Source organism: Saccopteryx leptura, chromosome 11 (assembly GCF_036850995.1).
Source record: "Saccopteryx leptura isolate mSacLep1 chromosome 11, mSacLep1_pri_phased_curated, whole genome shotgun sequence".
Lineage (NCBI taxonomy): Eukaryota > Metazoa > Chordata > Mammalia > Chiroptera > Emballonuridae > Saccopteryx > Saccopteryx leptura.
Genome location: NC_089513.1, coordinates 6204829 through 6230590, shown reverse-complemented (window position 1 = coordinate 6230590; position 25762 = coordinate 6204829). Strand labels below are relative to the sequence as shown.

Sequence of the window (25762 nt, the reverse complement as noted above, 5' to 3'; positions counted from 1 at the left end):
TGGCTAGAACCTCTAGTACCACATTAAATAAGAGTGGAGAGAGTGGACAACCCTGTCTTGTTCCTGATCTAAGGGGGAAAGCCTTCAGTTTAGTGCCATTTAATATGATGTTAGCTGATGGTTTATCATATATGGCCTTTATCATGTTAAGATATTTTCCTTCTATACCCATTTTGTTGAGAGTCTTAAACATAAAATTGTGTTGTATTTTATCAAAAGCCTTTTCTGCGTCTATTGATAAGATCATGTGGATTTTGTTCTTTGTTTTGTTGATATGGTGTATTACATTAACCGTTTTACGTATGTTAAACCATCCTTGAGATTCTGGGATGAATCCCACTTGATCATGATGTATTATTTTTTTAATATGTTGTTGTATTCGATTTGCTAGTATTTTGTTTAGTATTTTAGCATCTGTATTCATTGGAGATATTGGTCTGTAGTTTTCTTTTTTTGTGCCATCCTTGCCTGGTTTTGGTATGAGGGTTATGTTGGCCTCATAAAATGTGTTTGGAAGTATTGCTTCTTCTTCAATTTTTTGGAAGACTTTGAGTAGAATAGGAACCAAGTCTTCTTTGAATGTTTGATAAAATTCGCTGGTATAGCCGTCAGGGCCTGGACTTTTATATTTGGGGAGGTTTTTAATGGTTTTTTCTATTTCTTCTCTACTAATAGGTCTGTTTAGGCTTTCTGCTTCTTCTTGACTCAGTCTAGGAAGGTTGTATTGTTCTAGGAATTTATCCATTTCTTCTAGGTTGTTGAATTTAGTGGCATAAAGTTTTTCATAGTATTCTACAATAATTCTTTGTATATCTACGGTGTCCGTGGTGATTTCTCCTCTTTCATTTTGGATTTTGTTTATATGAGTTCTTTCTCTTTTTTCCTTGGTAAGTCTTGCCAAGGGTTTGTCAATTTTGTTGATCTTTTCAAAGAACCAGCTCCTTGTTCTATTAATTTTTTCTATAGTTTTTCTGTTCTCTAATTCATTTATTTCTGCTCTGATTTTTATTATCTCCTTTCTTTGGCTGGTTTTGGGTTGTCTTTGTTCTTCTTTTTCTAGTTCCTTAAGGTGGGAAGTTAAGTGGTTCACTTGGGCTCTCTCTTGTTTGTTCATGTCAGCCGGAAGTGATATGAACTTCCCTCTTATCACTGCTTTTGCTGCATCCCATAGATTCTGCTATGTCGTATTGTCATTTTCATTAGTCTGTATATATCTTTTGATCTCTGCACTTATTTCTTCTTTGACCCATTCATTTTTTAAAAGTATGTTGTTTAGTTTCCACATTTTTGTGGGATTTTTTTCCTCTTTTTTGCAGTTGAATTCTAGTTTCAAGGCTTTATGATCAGAAAATATGCTTGGTACAACTTCGATTTTTCTGAATTTGCTGATGTTGTTTTTGTGGCCCAACATATGGTCAATTCTTGAGAATGATCCATGTACACTGGAGAAAAATGTATACTCAGTCACTTTGGGATGAAATGTCCTGTAGATGTCTATCATATCCAGGTGCTCTAGTGTTTTGTTTAAGGCCACTATGTCTTTGTTGATTCTCTGTTTGGATGACCGATCTAGAGCCGTCAGCGGTGTATTTAGGTCTCCAAGTATGATTGTATTTTTGTCAGTTTTTGTTTTAAGATCAATAAGTAGCTGTCTTATATATTTTGGTGCTCCTTGGTTTGGTGCATATATATTAAGAATTGTTATGTCTTCTTGATTCAGTGTCCCCTTAGCCATTATGAAATGGCCATTTTTGTCTCTGAGTACTTTTCCTGTCTTGTAGTCAGCATTATCCGATATGAGTATTGCTACACCTGCTTTTTTTTGGATGTTATTTGCTTGGAGTATTGTTTTCCAGCCTTTCACTTTTAATTTGTTTTTATCCTTGTTACTTAGATGAGTTTCTTGTAGGCAGCATACAGTTGGATTTTCTTTTTTAATCCATTCTGCTACTCTGTGCCTTTTTATTGGTGAGTTTAATCCATTTACATTTAGTGTAATTATTGACACTTGTGAGTTCCCTATTGCCATTTTATATATTGCTTTCTGTTAGTTTTGTGTCTTGTTTGATCCTTTTCTTTCATTTTTGTATCTTTTGTTTTTATTTGGTTGTATTCCATACATCTTTCCTCTGTTGCTATCTCTTTTATCTCATGTGCTTCTGAGGTGGTTTTTTCAATGGTGGTTACCTTTGAGTAATGAAAAGGGTCCCTACCCTGTTCACTGTAGTGAACTATTTTGTGAGTACTTTTGCACTCCATCGTCCTTTGCTACTGTTCATCTCCATCTTCTCCCCCTCTTTCTTTTTGTTGTTGTCACAGTTTAAATTTGGTTTTACTGTGTTCTTCTTGGAGCTTTTACTTGTGGCTCTGTTTTTTTTTTTGTTATTTGTATCTGATTGGAGAACCCCCTTTAGTAATTCCTGGAGTGGGGGTTTTCTGATGATAAATTCCCTCATCTTTTCTGTATCTGTGAATGTTTTTTATTTCTCCTTCATATTTGAAGGCTAGCTTTGATGGGTATAGTATTTGTGGCTGAAAGTTCCTCTCTTTCAGGACTTTAAATATTGGGGTCCACTCTCTTCTAGCTTGTAGAGTTTCTGCTGAGAAATCTGATGATAATCTAATGGCCCTTTCTTTATATATTGTATTCTTCTTTTCCCTGGCTGCCTTGAGAATTTTTTCTTTGCCATTGGTTTGTGTCAATTTCATTATGATATGCCTTGGAGTAGGTTTGTTGGGGTTAAGAAAACTCGGAGTTCTGTTTGCTTCTTGAACTTGAGGCTTTAGTTCTTTCCACAGGCTTGGGAAGTTCTCATCTATTATTTGTTTGAGTATGTTCTCCATTCCATTTTCTCTCTCTTCTCCCTCTGATATACCTATTATTCTTATGTTATTCTTTTTGATGGAGTCAGATAATTCTTGTAGGGCTATCTCAATTTTTTAAATTTTTGAGTCTCTTTCTTCTTCTCTCTGTTGTGCCTCAAGTTGCTTGTCTTCTATTTCACTAATCCTCTCTTCTATCTGACCTGTTCTATTAGCTAAGCTTGTTACTTCGTTTTTCAGCTCGTGAATTGAGTTTTTCATCTCTGTTTGATTTGTTTTTATACTTTCAATATCCTTGGACATATATTCTTTGTGTTCATTGAGTTGTTTTCTGAGCTCCCTAAGTTTCCTTTCTGTGTTTTCTTGTATATCTCTGAGTATTTTTAGGATTTCTATCTTGAATTCTCTGTCATTTAGCTCCAAGGTTTCCAATATATTAAATTTTTTCTCCATAGATTTTTCCTCATCTAGCTGTGTTACCTCTCTTTCTTTTGTATCCATGATATTCGATTTTCTCTTCCTTAATGGCATCTGAGGGTGGTTTTGTTGATAGTATTAATGAGATTTAATAAAGAATAAAAAGTTAAAAAAATGAAAAATCAAAAAGAGTTGTTTTTTTTCAAAAAATTAATAATGAAATATAGAAAAATAAAATAAAATAAAAATTTTAAAAAAAGGAAATTATTCCCCCCATACTTTTTTCCTCTCCTCTCCTCTCCCCTCTTTCTTGAGAAAATCTTGTGGTGAACTGTGAATTATAACAAACAATGCCTGTGATGGAGGGCCTGAATTGGGGAAAAGTAATAAAGGGGCAAAGAAAAAGAAAAAAGAAAGAAAAAGAAGGTCGTATGGACCCACAAAAAGCAAATAAGGAAAAAATTTGGGTCAAGAATAAAATGATTTGCTTTTAGGTGTTGGTTGTCTAAGAGTTATGATGAGAGGAATAAGAGGAAAACAGAAAAATGGGGGGACAAATTAAAAAATTACTATTGTATTTAGTGGAACAAGAACTAGATAAATTGGAGAGCCAGGGATGGGAGCACTGCTAGTGAGTTAAAAAGGTGAAGTAAAAACCCCCCAAAATGCCACAAACATAAGTTTGAGTCCCAGATAAGATAATTTGTTTGTTATTGAGGTTTGAATGAGAGGAGATGTAAAGGAGAAAGGAAGAAACTAATATAGAGGGAGAAAAGAAAGAGAGAGAGAAAAAGAGGGAACCACTAAAAGAAGAAAAAAGAAAGGAGAGAGAGAGAGAGAGAGAGTTAAGGGTTTTGGAGTGCAACCCTCATAGAGAGAAAGGAAGAGAAGAGAAAAGATAATGGGAGATGTAACACTTATGGGTAGTGTAGTTCAAGGAGAGGAGAGAGTAAGACCGGCAGAGAGTTAATCGGCCAAATTGGAGGAGGAAAAAAAGTATCAAGAATGAAGATAAGAGAAACAAACGAACAAATATAATAAAATGTGATAGGTTATAAAGTCTGCAGATTATTCTTGATTTTGAGAGGTTATCTTCTTGCTTTTTCTTTTCTCTCCCTCTTCCTGGTTGGTGGCTCTGTACCCCGGGTTCTGCCCCTTTGGCACGCTCAGGTAGAGGTTTGCAGTTGTTAAGTCTCTATGGCGATGTCATATATTGTGCTTTAGTCTCATTGGCAGTCGACGCTCATTAGCATTTATAGGCTCCGACAGTGAGAGAGTCCATGTTCCTGGAGCCTTTCTCCTAGTCTTTCCTTCCTCAATTAGTAGCCTGATAATCCAGCTATGGGGTTGCTGCTGCCTCTGCCTGGATAGTAAGAGGCTCAAAGAGCTGGCAACTCCCCACTCTATTCCCACTCAGCACAGGGCTCTGGGTAAGGCTCAGTCAGTCAGAGCTGCTAGCATAATCAGGCGGGCTTTCCGCCCACTCAAAGACCTCTGGCTCTGCCACTCTGTCTGGTAACACAGGCGGGCGCCCACTCCTGGGGCACTTGGAGGAAACTCTCGCTCACTATCTGCGTGCACAGACCAGGATATCCGGCTAGCAGTCTCATGCTCTGAGTGAAACCCCCAGCCGCATGGAAAAGTTCCAGCATTGGAATTGGCTCTTGTTCCGTCCCCGTGCGCGGCTTTAGCAAGGCGCTGGGGCGGCCCGAGATTCTGCTTTGGCCCACACAAAGGCCCCTGACTCTGCCCCTCTGTGCGATAACATGGGCGCGCATTGCCGAGGCACTCGGAGGAATCTCTTGCTATCTGCGCATGCAGACCAGGATATCAGACCGGCCGCGTTTCCCTCTGAGTGAAACCCCCACCAGCACGGAAAAGTTCCACTGTTGGAATTAGTTCTCGCTCCCTCCCGTGCGCGGCTTTCCCAAAGCGCTGGGGCTGCCCAGAGATTCCGCTTTCAGCCCAGACAAAGGCCTCTGACTCTGCCTCTCTGTGGGGTAACACGGGCACCCACTCCCGGGGCTTTGGAAGAAATCTCTCGCCCACTATCTGCGTGCGCCAACCAGGAGATCGGGTAAAATGGCTGCCCCGCTTGTCTTTCTTTCTTTGGGTTTGGCGCGAGTGTCAGCTTGTATTGCCCGGGTTGCCACAGGAACAGTTTTTCCTCGGCTTGGATCTCTGTGCCACAGCCTGGTTCGGCCGTTTGTGCCGCGGCCTGGATCTATTCACCCCCTTTGCCCGCCTCAGTTTCTATATTCACAGATCCCAGAGAAAGCCGCCCTGTTTAGGTTAGTGAGGAAGGCAGAGCATTTCTTACTCCCTAATTCCTTCGGGGTTTGGTTATATATTTAGCCAATTTTTCGCTCGACCATACCTTCGGTTGTATTGCGAAACATCTGGAGGCTCCAAGGATAGTTTTTTCTGTTCTGGTTAAAGATCTTGTTGAGTTTTGGGGGAGATTTATCGGTATCGCTTCCTACCCCGCCATTACTCTGACGTCATCCTCCATTTTGCCCTTTCAAATTGTTCCATAAATGGCATCATAGAATATGTAATTCTTTGGAGATTGCCTTTTTCCACTCAATGTAATTCCCTTGAGTGTATCTCCATAGTTGAATAAAGTGTACCCAGGAATTGATCATTTTTTCAGATTTTCCCAGTACACAAATAAACTCTTTCCATATGTAGGTGGTAGTTTCCTTAATTTCAAGCAAGGTTTAGTTTTCTTAGACACACATCAGTCCCACTCCATTATTTTGTTTTTCTTCTCACGTCTCCAGTTATGTATATTTTAATTATTTTTCTTCATTTGTACAACTACATATTTTTTCCATACCTGTTTCAAGATTTGACCTCACGATGGTAGGTGTTTGTTTTATCACGTCCGCCGTCGCCTTTCTGGGGAGCTTGGTGCAGAGTAGGGATTGCGTTATATGTACACTGCTCTCTGGTTATTTCCTACGAAATTAATTTCCAGCTGATAGATCTGTCTCTTTTTCTGACGTCTTCCCTTAAAAGTTCTACATGGATGTCACCTTGCTTTTTATGAATTTTTAAATAGTATATATATATTTTTTAAATTGCAGGTGAAAGGTAACGGGATGACTGGCCCACTTTAATTCTTCTGGGCATGCGTTTGGAGGAGGTGGGCTGACAGCCAGATGCCTGCTAATTCTAACCCCCTGTGCCACTTGAAGAACTCTGTACTCTTTGCTTACTTCTCTTTTTCACCCTCAAACCTCTAAGGGATGCTCGCCTCTCCCTGGGGACAGGTGCTCATGAGATGGGCCGTCCAGCCCTGCACCCTCTTAGGCCCTTTCCTTGTGGTTCCCAGAGCCAGGCTTCTGCCCATCAAGTCACAAACAAGCGATTCCTGTATCCCACCTCCCTCCCCCCTGGGAACGGGATCCCTGTGCTCTCCGGAAATGGACCCACCGGTGTTTCACATCACAAAGCACACTCCTCTCTCCTTTCCTCCTCAACCTCTACTTGCTCCTCTTGTTCTATACGGACGCTGCAAGTGGTCTTCTTCACACAGATATTTTTCTTTCTTTCTTTCTTCTCAATGTACTTGTCAGGTGCTATTTCCGGTACCTGTTGTTTCCTGGTTTGTTGAAGAGCCTGTGCTGGTGTTGTCGCCCTGGTTGAAGGGTGTGATGTGCAGGACCCGCTGACAAATCAGGAAGCCACCATCTCCCTTTAGGAAACCACAGGTCCCCAGCAGCCTGAGTGGGCAGTCCCAGATCTGCTGGTTGACAGATCGTCACCTCCTGCAGGTGACCACATCATTACAAGGAAGTGCAAAGAGACAGAGCATGAGGTTTGAAAGCAGATGACTGTCACTAGGTTGAATAAGACACAGCGACTCTAATGAGAGGAGTGTGTCTGTGTGTGTGTGTGTGTGTGTGTGTGTGTGTGTGTGATACTCCCTTGTTTCTTCATCACACTGCACCCCACTCTTCCAGAGCACTTTTCACTCCTTGAACGCCCATAAACATTCAGCGGACTGTCTGGGAATGAGGAATGGAAAGCATTGGAGGCCTCTGAGACACGGACGTTTATGTGTCCTACTTGCTTAAAGACTGTTCTGGAAACAGACATCCTGTAGATGAACTCCACACCATCAGCATGGGGAAGGATGGCAGTAGAAAACTGCATGAGAGGGACAGAGAGGTCCTGTTTCTGAGGCAGGAGGGGCCTGTCACGTGGGACCCTGGCAGAGACGGCTGCAGGCTCTCAGCGGGAATCAGAGTGAATGTATCTCTACTTGTTCTCGTCTTCTGCTTATTTTAGAAGTGGTTTCCAGTGGAGAAGAGGCTCTCACATACTTGCTTAGACATAGAATCATCATGAAGTTTGGTGTTGCTCTGTTCTCTTCTTTCGTTGTTAAAAAGTCCTTTCAAAATTCACTTTTTACCTTTATCCCACACTCCTCGAAAGGGCCACTGTAGTCACATTTGTGTTTCGTTAATATCTTCGTTCCCTATAGTCATTTACTATCTTACTTAAGATGACTATTAAAAAGAAATAAATTCAATTTTTTTTTGCTGCATTTCAGAATATTTGTAAGTTACGTGCAAACCAAGGTTACAACGTATTTGTTTCTGACAAAACAAAACAAAATAAAGGTACATTTCCTTTCTCTTTTCCATGGAAGGGTGGAAAGGGTGTAGTCACCATTATTGAGAGTTTATATCAATGACCTTTTACCAGGGAATTTTAAAATCACAATAAAATATTATTATCTCTAGAATAAGGACTAGAACCTGCTGGGGTGGGAGTATGAAGCTGTGTGCACTGAATAGCCCCCCATTAACTGGTGGGCAGCACTTCAGCGCCTGTGAGTTAGTAGTCCTGAGCACTCCCGTGTCCTTGGCCAAGTGCCAGCCAGCACATGGTTTGCTTGTGCCTCGACAGAGTTTACAGAGCAGTCGTGAGGACAGCTCCCTTGCCAGCTGCAGTAAGTTGGCTGTTCATGCAATTAGGAACAGTGGTAAATTCTCTTTATTTATTTATTGCAGAAGGTCAAATCCCTGGCCAATTTCAGATGTACCTTCTAAAAGGAAATCTAAGAGAACATGAACTGAATCAGAAAGAGAGAGAGAGAGAGATGGTCTGTACCACTGAGCACATAACACCCTGGATTTGGTATTATTCGAGCATAGCCTCCAGATGGCATGTCCTGGAGTCCCGTCACGTCCCGTCCCGGTCACTTCCTGGGAAGACAGTTTCCCCTGATTCTCTGACGGTCCCGTCCACACAAACTTCCTATTTGAGGAGTCTGCAACTATGTCTCTCGCTAAGGAGGGACACATGCCAACCAACTTCAGGCAGGAGGTGGACACTACTATTTTCATCAACAGTTATCACTCACAAAACTTAGAAAGCTCATCAAATTATTGAAAAGAAAGAGAGTGAATCTATGTTCATTTAAAAAAATAGTTACAACAAGGCTTCTCCCAAAGTCTTATTTCTACAATGAAAAATGTCTATCTAAGAAAAGTGATTCATGACGACATTAACCTGCTCCCCTTGTCAGAGGTCTGAAAAATGACATGTTTCCTTGTATGGACCGAAAATGTACAAATCTGTAGTAATAATGAGGAGAGGGGTCTGTTAGTTTGGGACATGCCCTGTCACTGCTAGGGGTTTGCCCACATCTGTTAGGAAGAAGAGACTTTAATTTACTGACCAGAACAGGTAGTTTCAGAGCTTGGCTGTTAATTTATATTGCTGTGAGGAAATTTTTCTGCACAACTGCTTTTTCTTTTAATAGTTGAATCATAACAAACTCTATGACTGCCTAATTAGAAAATGCAAAAAGAAATCAATTAAAATGAATTTGAATTAATGAGTTCAGTAAAATAGCTTGCTAAAAGATCAATAGAAATTAATGACTTACAAAGAGCAATACATAGCTAGATAAAGTAATGGTAGCAAATGACTTTATTTCCAGTGTCAAAAATGCCCATGAGGGCCCTGGCCAGTTGGCTCAGTGGTAGAGCGTCAGCCTGGAGTGCAGGAGTCTTGGGTTCGATTCCCGGCCAGGGCACACAGGAGAAGCGCCCATCTGCTTCTCCACACCCCCCCCTTTCCTTCCTCTCTGTCTTTCTCTTCCCCTCCTGCAGCCAAGGCTCCATTGGAGCAAAGTTTGCCTGGGCACTGAGGATGGCTCCATGGCCTCTGCCTCAGGCACTAGAATGGCTCTGGTCGCAACAGAGCGATGCCCCGGATGGGCAGAGCATCACCCCCTGGTGAGCGTGCCGGGTGGATCCCGGTTGGGTGCATGCGGGAGTCTGTCTGACTGCCTCCCCATTTCTGGCTTCGAAAAAATCCAAAAAAAAAAAGCCCGTGAAATTCCTAGGAGGAGACCATCTGAGCACTGTGTAATACCCATATAAATACATCAACCTTTCTAGAATATAAAAGATGTCAAATCTTCCTATATTCACTTATATATGCAATGTAATTTCAATAATTCAACTTCAAAAAAAATTTGGCCACTAATTCTACAATAGCTCTCTCAAGGGACATGCCGTGGGACAGTCCCTGACATGAAGCATGACAGCAGGCTGCCCGTTTATAAGTAGCTTAAATCCCAAAGGCTGGGACCCAGGTAGAAAGAAGCAGCCATGAGCAGAGAGATGAGAAGAGCTTCAGGCTCTTCTGTGTGTTTACTCAAATAAAATTAATGACTGTAAAATTTCCATTAACTTGGAAGTTCTGACTCTAAGACACAGATCTCAAAGAGACCGGCTGCTTTCATTGTTTCGTAATGGTGTGCCAACATGGGACAGTGACTGTTTTCATACTAGTCTTAACACAACCACTAAAATAATTTTGCCTCTCACTAATGATAAAATCATCAGGACTAAAATTTTCGGAAGGATTCCTCTGCCACCTCACTTGAGCTCAGTTTGCAGTTTTTGTACTATCCTGAAAAGCCAGACATTCTTCCAGCCTTTTATTATGGAGACATTTTATTAATCTACACTTGATCTTTTTTTTCTGCTTGCATTGCAAATTCAATAGCGGAGAGAGCTGATGCCAAATGGCGCTTCAAAATTTATCAAATTATATTTAAAAGTAATTAATTGAGCAAAAAAAAAGAGAGAGAGAAAGAAGCAATGTTGGCATCTCCTAATTAAGACGCTGAAGGTCACCAGCCACAGCTAAGTCGCCCAGGAGCATGTGTGCACTGCAGTGGAGCTCCCTTCCTGTGACATTCTCTAATAACAGGGCAGAGTTCCTTTATGTGCCCTTGTCAAAATAATGCTTCTCAACTTCAGCTCATTCTTATCAGAGAATATAAAAATGTAACACAATTCATGATGACTTAGTCAATTTTGGTTGTCCTATCTAAAGAATTGCTTATGAGCATACAGCTTTAATGTAATGAAATAATTTTGGAAACTGAAAACAAACACAGAAAGCTTACACACAACAGTGGAACTGTCCCAAGTCACCTCTAACTGTAAATGCACTGCACAAATGTGTTCTTACTTGTTGGTCTGAACCAGAAACCTGAATTGCCCACCCTGGGGCCTGCTCTGAGAAGCTATGTTTCTAGGCTTTGCCCAGAAACAAGGAGCATCAGAAAAGCAGCATCTAACCTAGTTCCCACCTTTGTTCTTCTAACTAAACCGGAATGTAATCTCCCCGTCAGTATTTTGATTCAGGAACTAATCTCTCTTTTCTTTCATCTTTCTTGTTCCTCTTGTACTTCTGCCTTGAGGCTCTTACATTTTAATCAGGATATACGTTTATCTCAGTTTTAGAATTCTTGCTCTTAATATCTATCGCTTACTGCTTTCTTTACCTTCATTTCTTAAAAAAGGGGGGGGGCTTTTTCTTTGAAAACGTTTTTCTCCTACTCTGACAATAGACTCCAAATTCTAGGTTCTTTACCTATTTTTTGTTTGGGCTTTTATCTTACTGCCTTTGTTGTGAGATGGATACCATCTGTGGACATATAGAAACTATTTGAACACAGTTGCACATGGATCCATTTTAATCAAATTTTGCATGCATACTCGGCAATCAGTGTCCACTGGGACTTCTCGTTTTCAGAGACTGTGCTGTGGAAAAAAATCGACTGTGACCCACAAGTAAGCAAAATGGTAATGATTCGAAGATGAGTCTCTTGTGCCACGCCAACACAAGACCACCCTACAGCCAACTCTATGACGATCGAACAGCCACCTACTGAATTTACTGCTGAAAAACCCATCTGCAAGCCAAGTTAAAACAGTCACTTTCATGGAAACATTTACTTGTTAGGGACAAATGAATTTAAGCAATAGGATAGAGCCAGGTTTCAAGGTGACATTTTTCACTTGAGTGCCAGAGCCTATGAAGAAAACCAGTGAAAGCCTTTTTGTCTATTGATTTTAGAGAGAAAGGAAGGGGGGGGGTGGAGAGAGAGAGAGAGAAAATTAGTTTGTTGTTTTACTTATTTATGCATTCTCTGGCTGGTTCTTGTATGTGCCTTGAATGGGGATCAAACCCACAACCTTGGTGTATCAGGACTATGCTCTTTCCAACTGAGCTACTGGCCAGGGTGAAAGGAAGCTGTCTGGAACCATCTCGAAGCCATTCAGAAATGACTTAATGCTGTCTCCTTCGAACAGTGTTTTGGTTCTCAAGCCTCTTAGAAGATAGCCCAGTTTTTAATAAAAACAAGAAGGTGAAGGACAACTTTTACCTGCAGATTTTGCTAGAGAATGTGTTCCCCTTTGGGACATAGTTTAGAAATAGAATGGAACCAGCCAATTCCTTGGTTTCCAGGGTAATCCCTAAACTGTAATGTATTCTGAAACAATTTTGCATTCACTTCACCCTGCAAGTTTTATTTTAAGGTTCTCCAACAGAAAATAGAATCACCAGTCCTTGAAGCACAGCAAGTTTCTCTGGCCAAAATCCACCTGAAGGGTGACAACTTGCCCCCATGAGAGACAGTGACCGTTGGTCCATGTGTAATCTTCAAGTCAGTTGGGAGAGCACAAATACTCTGTTGAGCACCGCTAATTGGAAAAATATCTAAGAAATTCTGGAGATGCACAGTTCTAAAAAGAAGAATTTTGCTCCACCCTTTTCCAGGAACAGTAGTGTGTTTACACTGACTGCAAACCTCTCCTTACTATTGGACGTTTCCCTATCCATTTGGTCTCATAACTCCACTTATTCTTGCATATCATCTCCCGTAAACTCTCAGTATTTGAAAGCAAATGATTTTATTTTTCATATTTGCATGCTAAGGAAATTTTTTTAAAGCCAGGATAGGATATTTTATTTTTGATCAGAAGGGCATTAAGGAGTAAGGAGGCAGACGAAAGAAGAGTCTGTATTTTGGGGAGTTTGCTCCTTTCTCTCCAGTTGTTCCCATCAGCTGTCCCTTGTCAAATAGCTCTTTCCTACCCCTTTGCCTAATTGAGATTTTCTGTTTGCTTTCTGGTCTGAAAATCCAAACCATCAAGCATAAACCTGCATCTCAGATCCAGCATGTAGTTCTTCCCTTCTCCCTAGCTCGTGCCTCCAGGAACGTGGAGCATAGTCCTTGCCCCCCAAATTCCGGCTTCTCTGTTGTGTTGCTGAGTTCAGAGAGAAAGGACAGAGGAAAAGGCACCCACCTCTCTTTGGACAGCTAGCATTGTTACCATTCTCTCTCAGATCCTCAGGATCGCTGGAGGGTAGGTTCTCTTTGGTGGGAACCGGGAGGTCTTGGGGAAGTTCTGAAGACAGTCTGCTCACCGCACAGACCCTGGTGTGTGCACAGGTGTGCCTCATCTGCCGGACCTATGCTCCTGTCTGTTGGTCTGTGCCAGCGTCCACTCCCACAGTCTGTTCAGAACCTCCTGTCGCTGTAACCCCGGGGTCTCCTCTGCAGCCCTCAGCCAGGGCAGGCGGCCCTCTTTTATCTAGATAGGCCAGCTGTGAACACAAAAGTTGTCACCTCCACTTAGATGGAGGTGACTACAGATTTCAAAACATCCAACAAGGGTGAGACCACTCCCCAAATTATCTGCGCTTGGTCCCAGAATGTGTCTTTGATTTTGTAACCACCCACTTCCTCTCCCCACATTTCTTAGCTTTTATATCCAGGCACAGCGCTAGGGTCTAGAGGGCCGGAATCGAGGAGGCGCCCGCACGCCAGGATCTGAGCTCCTGCATCGGCCAGGAAGGTCAGACAGGTGACCCAGCAGTGCACAGGGGCAATGACAAGCGCACGTGCAGAAGACTGTGGGAACACAAGGGGAGGCTGTCCTGCCTCAGCCTGGCTCTGAAGGAGTTAAACTGAGAGGGTCGTGTCTGAAACCAGCTTCAGAAGATTGTTCAGGGTGAGGGGAAGGGGAAGGGAACAAAAGAGGGAACATCGGGGAGAGGAAACAAACATTATTTTCTACTTAGGAAAAACACCTAAAAGCTCCCACATCTCAATTTGACTTCATGGGAAAAGGCTCTTTCTCTGTTTCTTGCTAAACAGAGACACTTCCGTTCCATCTTTGCTGAAGTGCAAGAGTTTTAGGCTTTCACTGGTTTCTGATCTCCCAGCAGAAAAAGTGAAACACAGAAAAAAAGTCATAAAATATCAGCCAAGGCCCACGAAGTGACAAGGAGATGCCAGCTTTCAAGAATGAAAAGCATCACCAGAGTGTTGTATATTTTCAGGACTCTATAAATTTCAAATGACAATAAGCCAGCTCTCTCTGTTCTTTAAGGAATAGTACACCTGACGGGAGGCGGGTGGGATTTTTCTTCACCTTCAAGCAAAGCATGCATTTAAGAACATTTTAATAACAATAAAAAAACATTTATCACCCATTAATAGCAAATTCGCCCAAAAGAGTTTGATGTACTTTATTTAGCATTGCTGGTTTGGCTGAAGACAACACAAGATGATTTTTACCTACATTTTTCCCAAGATGATTATAAAAGCCAAATCCAGTGAGGACTAAATATAATAATTTTTTGTCTGTGCACAAAACTAGTCCTGTCTGCATTTTACAATAAATTAACCCAGAGTCGATTCAGTGGTATTTTTAATTCCGCTACATCATTCGGACCAATGGCCTGTTTTCCGTCTATGTGATGAAAAATTGTCCACTGTTTTCAAATATAGCCCACTTTGGGTCATTTAACTATCATGTTATTATAAGGTCTATTTCCAGTGAAAGCAATAAAGCCAATTAATAATCAGTTATTAATAGGCATTTATTAAGGGTCTGGTCTGCTTTGTAAAGACCTCTTCTGATTCAAACGGATATACCACTACTCTCCCCAGAAGTCTGTGAAGAAATTCAGGGGAGGAGGGGGGAGCTAGTCACTTTTGAATCTATTTCTATTTTGCCCTATTTCTGATCATCGTTTTCCCTACATCCATAAACCCGTTTGTTTTATAATTCACTCGCTCAGGTCCATCCTCCTCCATGTGCCTTGTTATTAACAAATACCATTCCATTTTTCTTTTGGAAGTTATTAAATCCCTTCAGTTAACTAATCCTACACCTAATGAAAACATTATTTGGGTTTCTGTCCTAGCGAAAAAGTCATTTACCTGAATTAAGAACTTGATTATAGCTGCAAGCTATTCAGGAGGGGGAAAAATCTTAATGAAAAAAGCACTTCCCTCATGAAGAGAAAAAGAGCAAACATTGTAGGATATTTTTTGTCTTTATTCCTCCATAAAGAAGTTTAATTATTCTCTACACTAGATGTAGACTAAGATGGAAGTTTGAAAGATTAAAAAACAAAAGGCACTTAGTCTATGGAAAAATAAATAGTTAAAATGCAATAGGTTCAGCTTATTGCAGTTATATGTAACCTCATTTCTTAAAAAAAATAACATGGAAAGCTGAAAGATAGAGGATAATTCAGAGAAAACTACTAGTCAAATAATGATGGGATGAAATAAATTAACACACAATAAAAGATTAAAGGACTTGAATACATAGAGTTTGCCTAAGAAAGAACAGATAAAAGGCAAAGTTATAATAATTTGAAAGGTGACTATCAAAACGATTAAAAAACAAAATCTTTTGCAATAATCAAATTCAGCTTTTCTGCAACAACACTGTTAGATCAGGTATGCAAATTACAAAGGTTAATATATAGTTTTGAGACGAAGGTTTTGAGCTGACCTGATTGAACTGAATATGATAAATCATGCAGAGAGAATGGAGCACTGACTGTTTCTCAGATTTTGCTACATGAACTCAGGTCTGTCCCCAGCTGTTTACGGGTATCATTGTCACTACCCAGGATGTGCCTTCCTGCCCAGTCAGGCCTGATTCCTCCAACATTCACACACAAACGCACACTCCTGCATGTGCTCTTACAAATACCTCCCAAAAGAACACACATCCTCACGCTCATACACACACTGCCACACGCTCTCACCAATCCCCTCCCACTCACATGCACTAACGCCCACTGACACTCACACGGACACACACACCCTCACCTTCTCCCTGCTGTCGTGCAGGACTCCCAGCAGATTCCGTGACCCACACCCCCCACTTCCTCCCCGGCTAAGCCCTCCAGAGTACCACGGACAAGCTCACCTGTCCGCTCACCTAGACTCAACGACGACTGAGAAAAGCAACTGTGCTCTTCATATAACCTCCTCTTAGCCTGCCTTACAGTGAGTTCACTGTACCTGTTTGTTAAAAAGTGAACCTTTGGAGACATCTGAATTGCAGGGGTCCCCTCTTTCTCTGTGGCTCTCTGTCTCTCTCTCTGAAATAGTGTACAGTTCAGTCTTGAATGGGACTGCATTTACTTTGTTTTTATTACTCTTGCTGTGTCTATTCTTATATGCTACCCACTACTAAAATGCTAACACACTATGACTTTTAAGACCGGCTACAAAGACACCTTTGTCTGCTCATGGAAGCCCATGGGCACATCTTCTGCTGAGATGGGAGACCTCCCTGGCTCTGGTCCTCCCCAAAATGCCACATCCACTTCCACTTGAAGGAGTTGGTTCATAAAAGGGCTTCATAGAAGCCCTTTATCATGTGGTTGTTTTCTTTGTCTCATTAAATCCTAAGACAAAAGAGTTCATAGAAGCAGTATGTGACACATTGCTTTAACCTCGGGGCACGCACTGACTTAGTATTGAAAGCAAACACTGGGACAAAGATGCTTTGGCATAGCTAACGTCCTTATTTTTACTCCAAACATTCTAATAGATAACCTCAGCTTCGTCTATGGAGTACTGGAAACATTATTGAATAGAGCCATGCAGATGAGATATTAATTGAATGTGCTTTGACTGATGATTTTAAATTAAATTAAAATTTAAATTGGAGTCCTGACAACATTATTCAAAACATTAAAATGTAAAAAGGAAAAAATATAGTCATATTGTCTCCCTTAGCAAAAAGTTAAGGTTTTCTAAAGATACAGTAAATTGTTTTAAGATTTTGACTGGCTGTTAGAAATGCTTTCAAAACTGTTATACATTTTCTAAATCAAACTCATATCTCTAACAAAAATTATTTTCAGTATATGCTATTGTTGCTTCTGTAAATTTCTTTTTTTTTTTTATAAGACTTCTTTTTTTTGGTTATTTTTGTTTGTTTGTTTGTTTTTCATTTTTTTTTCTGAAGCTGGAAACAGGGAGAGACAGTCAGACAGACTCCCACATGCGCCCGACCGGGATCCACCCGGCACGCCCACCAGGGGGCTACGCTCTGCCCACCAGGGGGCGATGCTCTGCCCATCCTGGGCGTCGCCATATTGCGACCAGAGCCACTCTAGCGCCTGGGGCAGAGGCCACAGAGCCATCCCCAGCGCCCGGGCCATCTTTTGCTCCAATGGAGCCTTGGCTGCGGGAGGGGAAGAGAGAGACAGAGAGGAAAGCGCGGCGGAAGGGTGGAGAAGCAAATGGACGCTTCTCCTGTGTGCCCTGGCCGGGAATCGAACCCGGGTCCTCCGCACGCTAGGCCGACGCTCTACCGCTGAGCCAACCGGCCAGGGCCTGTAAATTTCTTTTAAGAAACCTGACATTCCCTTGTTGAAATAAAAAACATTTTTTAGAAAGCTGTGGTCCTCAACAATTGCCCCCTACTGAATCAGTGCCCTTGCTGGACAGAAGGATTGCTCTCCAGGCTTCTGGGAAAACAGCCAAATGGCCCAACCCAGCCTCTGACTCCACCTGAGCCAGGGACCAAGCTCACAGGAGAATCCACTTCCATGATGTCTCTTCCACAACTCAGACAATAGCGCCTGAAATAGCCAAACCATACCTTTGGTAAAGAAAACGCCTGTTGTGATTGGAATAGGAGAACTGTTTTCATCAGACTAGTAGCATGTGGGCAGTTTTATGCTCTTTTATTTTAATTTTTACTTTCTAACAATATTTTATGGTCTCGATGAAACGAAAAATGAATGATAAATTTGCCTTGAAATCTCATTGGTCAAACCTGTATTTGATACCAAAACAGCATTAACTAGCACAAGAATAAAACATGAGCTAGACTCGATGGTGTTGACTACGGAGCAGAGCAGCTGGTATTTAAATCCAGAGTCAGAGAGAGCTGTCACAGATAACTCTTCATGGGGGATTTAAAATGCCAAGGTAAAGGTTGGAATGTCACATATGCAGAACAAGAAAAGATTTGATGGAAATCTATATTGAAACTGTTCTGATATAGATTTATGCTACACGGAAAAGTCAGAAATTTATGGTCAGGTGTCAATGGAGAGTACTTAACTAACTTCCACTGCGATGTTTTTGGGAGCTTATCCCAAAATTTTTGACCTCATACTCTTTTTGAGAGTCTCTGAATATTAAAAAGAGCTAGAAGTCCGGGGTTCCAATTTGATCTTGGTGCTGACCAATGACAATAATGTGCTATGGGACCCAGGTACAAATCTAACCCTTAGCCATCTCACCTACGCAAGGTTTATATTGGAATCAAATTTACTTATGTTTGTATGTGAAAGTATTAAATACTGCAAGACTAGGTATAGATGTCAGACATTCTAATGTTTGAAGCAAAGTAAAATATAAGAATATAAAGAAGTAATAAGAGTAATAGGAATAAAAAGAGTACTTATCTAATCAGTACCTTAGATAATTGGCATTTGCTAAAGAAGAATGATACTTTTAATAGCCTATTTTTTTAAAAAAAAATTTAAGTAAGGAGATCCCACTTAATAATAAAACTGTCACATTCTTGTGTGGATCTATGGTCCATTGAAATCAGATTGACTCAGAGATCAGACCCTCAATCCTCACAAATCTGTCACATTTAGCAAACCATTCACTTGCTTAATCCAGCTGATATTTTCAACTAATCATGTATATATTTTCATTTTATATTTTATTAATTTTTCTAAGGAATTTTCCATCAAAAATAAAATCAGCCTAAGACATACCAGATAGTGAGCACATATTATATTTGTTATTATATATAAGTAAAAGTACATTGAAGCAATTTAAATCACCTGAAAAGATAATGTCAAGCAATGAAAAATAATTGTGGGGATTTTTATTTTCCACTTCTTGAATATAGCTTCGTTGTTTCCTCAGTGTAGATTTTTAACAGTTAGTAATTCCCCAGGGGAAATGGTCCAGGAAGTGCCCCTCCCCCATGATCCCTGTGCCTGACCTGAGGATGTGTGGTCATTTGCAGAGCTGGAGGCTGAAGAATGGTGCAAGCATCTCTGTATGGAGTGTCTGGGGACCAGGTTGAATGACATCAGCCTTGGGGAACCCGACCTTCTGGCGGCGGGAGTCCAGCGAGAGCAGAACGGTGAGTGGAGCCGCCCTGCATCACTGTGAGTACGCTAATAGTCATAGGACTCTGCCACTGAACAGGAGTCCAGAAACGTTGCAGACCAGTGATCATTCAAGAAAAAGAAACGGATCGATCTGAGCTGTTTTAGAGTCTTTCTCAAGATTGCATAGTAACTGGAGATAATGCTGAGATACAACCCGGGTCTCCTGACCTTTTTGGTCTGTGACATTGCCATTTATCTAAATAAATAAGTTATCACACTGTAGATAAGGTTTTGTTTTGTTTTTTTGTTTGTTTGTTTTTTGGGTTTTTTTTGTATTTTTCCGAAGCTGGAAATGGGGATAGACAGTCAGACAGACTCCCGCATGCGCCCGACCGGGATCCACCCGGCACGCCCACCAGGGGGCGATGCTCTGCCCCTCCGGGGCATCGCTCTGTCGCGACCAGAGCCACTCTAGCGCCTGGGCAGAGGCCAAGGAGCCATCCCCAGCGCCCGGGCCATCTTTGCTCCAATGGAGCCTCGCTGCGGGAGGGGAAGAGAGAGACAGAGAGGAAGGAGAGGGGGAGGGGTGGAGAAGCAGATGGGTGCTTCTCCTGTGTGCCCTGGCCGGGAATCAAACCCGGGACTTCTGCACGCCAGGCCGACGCTCTACCACTGAGCCAACCGGCCAGGGTGATAAGGTTTTGAATGTACAACTTTTTTACATTTTCTTCTTTGAGAGTTATTGTACTGTAGACTCCATATTAATAAATTTGGCTTATCATGTTATTTATCAATGAATTTTAGGGAATTTGGCTACTACAATGTCTTAGCTTAGAATGCCACACACACACACAAGAAAACACCAGAGATTGGGTGGCTTGAACAACAAGAACTGATTTCTCACAGTTCTGGGGCTTGGAAGTCCAAGGTTAAGGTGCCAGCAGGGTCAGTATGTGGTAAAAACTCTTTTATTTATTTATTTATTTATTTTTTTGGCTTGCTGACAACCACCTTCTTGCTGTGACCTCATATGATACAGAGGGGGAGGGGGATCTCTTGTGTTTCTTCTTATAGGGCACTAATCCCTTTATGAGAGCCCCACCCTCACGACCTCATCTAAATTTACTTCCAAATACTCCATCTTCAAGTACTATCCCTTCAGAAGGTTAGAGCTTCAGTATATAAATTTAGGATGGGGAAGAGCACAGTTCAGCCCACAAGAACTAGAAGTAGGAAAATACAGTGAATGAATTCTCAGAGTATACAAAACTGAGGTTTATGAGACACACGGAGTTTACTTCCTAAATTTACTTCCTCTACTGTTCTGTAATTTACAGACATTTCTGACATCTCTCAAGAATTTGTGCTGCAGGATCTTGACTAGCACCTCTAAAGATATCAGAACAATATAATGAGCTCCTTCTTCTCTATTTTTGAAAAATAATTACATCACCACCAGATGATCTAGTAGTGGTATGAAAATAGAAAACATTTCAGTGATGCTAATTTTGGATGACTGGTGTTTGAAAAGGTTGACAGATATCGGCAAAGCTTGACGCTAATTATTAAAAAGACATTCTGGAATTGTGTGTGGTTAATAAATGAGAGCAGGGAGATGTGTGACATGCTAACACTTCATGGTTATGATCTTGTTGGGAATAATAATGTTCTCCGCCATCGCTGTCTCATAGTTTCTGCTGAAGCATTCTTGTCTGTTTGTTGCTAAACTGAAAAGCAAGTTTTCCACGCTAATTGATAACGAACATACAGGCATGAAACGTTGCCTGTGCTGACCGTTTTCAGAAAGCCACGAAGGTGTCCCTGCGGCTCCCTTCCCAGTTTCCTTTCTACATCCCAGGTTCTCTTCCACTCTGTCCTGGGTTTCAGCCATCTGGTCCGTTTTCCAAAAGCAGTACTAAGTGCAGAAAGTCCATAATCACCCTGTCCAGCGTATTCTGCTCAGTTTAAGGGAAGAAACTCTTACTGATAACATTTTTCAAGTACAACATACAAGACTAGGAAGAAAGCCACTATATTAGGCTTGTGTGTCTTGGTCAGTGTGAATTGATTGCTTTTATTTTAATTTGGAGTTGTATATGATTTCCATCCAAATGGATAATGTACTCCTTCAGTTTGTTGTAAATTTTGTATCTAACTTGATATCAATGTCAAAGTGATTTGCCTGGTCCATAAAGGGAAAATTTTTATGTAATTATTTTTAGGATAGGACAAGCACAGAATTCAAAGCCAGAGCTATATACAAAGCACAGGTAGATATGGCCTGCCGTGGAATCTTCAGGCCATGATACAAATGCAGGCTACTCCCCACAGACAGGTTACTCCCCTATAGTGTCAGTTTCCTAATTTCTGTGTGAAAATAAATGAACACTTCCTCATGGGCCATCATGATGATGAAGTGAGATCATGTAAAATAAAGACTCACTCTCATGCTTAGCCCAATTAAAAAAATCACAAGTGTTTTCTTTTTTTCTTTCTTTCTTTCTTTCTTTCTTTCTTCCTTCCTTCCTTCCTTCCTTCCTTCCTTCCTTCCTTCCTTTCTTTCTTTCTTTCTTTCTTTCTTTCTTTCTTTCTTTCTTTCTTTCTTTTTTTCCTTCTTTCTTTCTTCCTTTTTCTATTAAGTGAGAGGCAGGTAGGCAGAGAAAGACTCTCACATGCACCCCAACTGGAATCCACCCAGTAAGCCTCTACCGGGAGATACTCTGCCCATCTTGGCTGCAGCTCTGTTGCTCAGCAACTGAGCTATTTTAGCACCTGAGGCTGAGGCCAAGGAGCCATCCTCAGTGCCAGGGGCCAAATTTGCCTGAACTATTCGAACTATGGCTGGTGGAGGGGAAGAGAGAAAGAGATAGAGGGAGGGGTGGAGAAGCAGATGATCACTTCTCCTGTATGCCCTGACCAGGAATCAAACCCTAGACTTCCACACGCTGGGCCAATGCTCTACTGCTGAGTCAACCAGCCATGGCCACCAGTGTTTTAAAGCCTAAGTAAGAACAAAGAAATCAAAAAATAATTCCTGACTCTCCTTGAGAGAAGACCTGAAATGATAAAGCTGTCCTCTCATGGCTTCTGGTCACCACATATTTATATAATGCTTCTTAAATAAAAAAAAAAAAATTCTTAACTTCCTAGTTCACATTTGAAGTCATTAATATGAAGAAATTGGAATAAATCTTTTATGAAACATTTGTCATCACAGGTTATTTTATTCCCTTAAGGCATTTTAATATTAAATTATATAATCTACTCTTCATCAGATATATTATTATTTTATTACTGATATGCCTGAGTTTTGTTTAGAACTTCTCCTAAGCCATGAGGTACATATGTGTGCAGAATTGATGTAATGAATTACACTGCTGTGGCTTGCTGGGAGCTGCTGGTACCCTATCGTCAAGGACTCCCTGCTGAACCTTGACCAGGGCATCTTTTGACATTCAAATTTGCTACTTTTCCTCTGCTGTTTTTCTGACTCTTCAGACTGCTTGATCTTATTTACTCTGAAACTAGCTAAGAATAAACATTTGTGCAAATAATTTTTAAATGTGTAATGTGTGCTGCTGAGATAAAAGTAGTTATCGATTAAATTCTCTGCTATAGTCTTTATCTAATGCCGACAGCTGCCTTTATATTGACTCAGAATCCCACGTGGTATAAGTAGGGAGAGGTGAGGCAAACACTCACACACACTCAGACTTACTCTTATATTCCAGCTAACATGGTCACAAGAAAGTAGATGTTAAGTACACATTTTAAACTTTAAGTTCTTTCGACTTCCAGAATCCTCACATCCTCCAGTACTATTTAAGATAGCCTACAGTGACCTTGGAAAAGATTAATGTTTGCCCTTATGGTCATAGTTTTTTATAAGGGATTCACAAGACATAACGATTCTGGAAAAGAAATGTTCCATATTAAATATTAATAAAGAAGGTTGCATCCTAATGAAAAAGGCAACTCATGTGTAGGAAATTCCTGCAGTGCAGGTAGAAGGGAACTCAGATCTCAGGTCCAATTTGTTACTGATGCAAGAGTTCACCGTCTGGAAGAAAATGAAAAATTAGCCTCAGACTTTGCCATCTGGTCAATGCGGAGTCAGATCTGAGGGTCTGGTTTTGTCCAGGACCTGGTGTTCCTGCTTATGAATGGACCGGAGTGGGCAGGAATTCCTACTTTTAGCCCAAGAACAGAGAGCCTTTCTTCAGAACCAAAGCAGGATTCCAGTGACGTTTCTAAATTATTTACCTGGGTTGCCATGGCAACCATGCTCCCAGCACTCCACTCAAACAACCTGGTAGTCACCTGCCTATTTATTCACCCATCAAACCTTTCTGAGGCTAGATTATGCACTAACCAAGCTGAGGAAACATAGAGAATTACATAAAATAGGGTCGTTACTTTTAAGAAGCTCACAAAGTAGTGAGGGAGACAGAGCTTTATAAACAAGGGTTCTCATTGTTCTTTAAAATAATGAGGTGTGACTGGTCACACAAACTCTCAATAGCACTGAGCATAGAGCACGTCTTTATACTTGGCGCATAGGAGGTTGGCTGGGGTTCAGCTGATTTAGGCTTGAGTGCTGCAGAGATTGGCTTCAAGCCACAAGTGGTATTCACATGTTCCGTATGTCTCATCTTCCTTACACTAATAATGACCCAAGGGATATTAGAAAACAAAATAAACAAACAAAAAAAAAACAGCACAGCAAGAGGGTAAACCCAGGCTTGCAATACAATTTAAATGGCTGCATGTGTCATGCCTACTGACATTTTATTGGTCAAAGCAAACCCTATGGCCAAGCCTAAAACCAAAGGGGCACAGAGATGCACTCCACTTGAGAGGCCACGACACAGGTTAGAACCCACTGATATATCATTCGTTCCAAATATAGGCACTGAACTTCATCCAAAGGGTCTTGACCAAAGAAAAGAAGACTGCCGTTCAGCCATTATCTATATTCCTGAATCACTCTGTTTGGTCCAAGTTTCATTTATACTCTTATATGAGATCACGCCTTTTTATTTACTACTTATCACCCATTGGTGTGGGAATTGAGGTGGCAATATGAGTGATGAATTTAATGCGAAATGTTAATACCTTACCTGACTGCACAGATAAATTTTAGGATTAATGGAATAGTATATATGCATTGTATTGCAGATTATTGATAGAGCAATATTCTTTCTTCATTTTTCAGCCATAGAATTGATCTTATTTTGTCTTTTCTTTATGAAATGAATGTGAAAGCATGTACGTTTGTTTTATAGATCAATAACCTAAGTAAAAAAATGAATCGAGATTATTTTAGTCAAAAATATCTAGACACTTGATTATAAATATTGTTCATATGGTTACTAAATTTCAAGCCATCATGCTTAAATTACATTTATCTCATTTGAAATCTGATTTTCTTTTTTTGTGTCAACAAATCCTTATTCTGCAAAATACCTGCCACAGAAAAGTTTCTTTTTATTATACAGGCATTGTCAGCTCAGTACAAGCAAACAGTCAGTGTTTAAAATCCAAGCATTCTGATGGATGATACCACATTCCTAAACATATCAATCCTTTTCCAACTGCAGCTACACCGTTATGCCTTACAAATAATTAATTCAACAGCAATGCCTTTAATGCACTATTCACAATTAAATTCAAACTCACAAAGATTTATCTGCCAGTAAGTCTTAAAGTATTTTGTTATCCTGACTCATTATTTGTTTATAATTCCTCAATTCTTACAATATTTATTGATCACTTACTTTATACCAATACTATAGTGCTAAAATCTAGGGATATTTTATAAGACACTTTATAGGTCATCCAAGGTCTTTATGCCCTGAAACTTACAAAGTAATCTTATTTTTCAAAATAAAGTGCAGACAGTGCATTAAAAGGGGGGATCAAGGGCTGCAGAATTTTGTGGTAGCCTTGGAGACTCACAAAAAGTTATAAAGTTAAGGTTTGAAATGAGTGCCTAATAGTTATATTTTTAAGTATAAAATATTCAGGAATGAAGACAGATAAGTATTTTTATATTTGCTCCCCAAAACACATCTGAAGTTCTACAGACAGCAGTAACAAACGCCTGCAATTATCATGTGCTGAGATTGCAGGTGAACATGATGGGTTGGGAGAGTCAGTCTGAGTGTGCATGGAATACTTCATTCCACAAGGGTGAAAATGAGTCAATTCTTGCTTTAAAAAAGACACTCCTAGCCCTGGCCGGTTGGCTCAGTGGTAGAGCATCAGCCTGGCATGCAGGAGTCCCAGGTTCCATTTCCAGCCAGGGCACACAGAAGAAGCACCCATCTGCTTCTCCACCCCTCCCCCTCTCCTTCCTCTCTGTTTCTTGTTTCCCCTCCAGCAGCCAAGGCTCCATTGGAGCAAAGTTGGCCTGGGCACTGAGGATGGCTTCATGGCCTCTGCCTCAGGTGCTGGAATGGCTCTGGTTGCAACAGAGCAACGCCGCAGATGGGCAGAGCATTGCCCCCTGGTGGGCATGCCGAGTGGATCCCAGTCGGGCGCATGCAGGAGTCTGTTTGATTGCCTCCCCATTTCCAACTTCAGAAAAATACAAAAAAAAAAAGACACTCCTATCAGGAACTATGTGTATGACATCCACTTAGGATGCTGGAGAAGTGGATAGTAAGCACCATTTGGACTGAAACCCACGTGGCTCTTTACTCTTCTGTCTCCACCATACAATTGACCCATTTGGTTTTTGGGTTTTTTTGTATTTTTTTTTTCTGAAGCTGGAAACGGGGAGAGACAG

General features: G+C 40.9%; 1 protein-coding gene across 3 annotated transcripts in view; it reads left to right on the top strand.

The window, feature by feature from the left end:
• DOK6 (docking protein 6) overlaps positions 1-25762 on the top strand; it is a 253275-nt gene that overhangs the window by 115123 nt on the left and 112390 nt on the right. For all 3 annotated transcript variants that reach the window (XR_010747363.1, XM_066352469.1, XM_066352470.1), the window contains exon 4: positions 18885-19004. Coding sequence is in view for 2 of the 3 variants with exons in the window: in XM_066352469.1 (XP_066208566.1) it covers positions 18885-19004 (120 nt within the window). In the remaining variant the exon portion in view is untranslated. The remainder of the gene's footprint in view (positions 1-18884; positions 19005-25762) is intronic.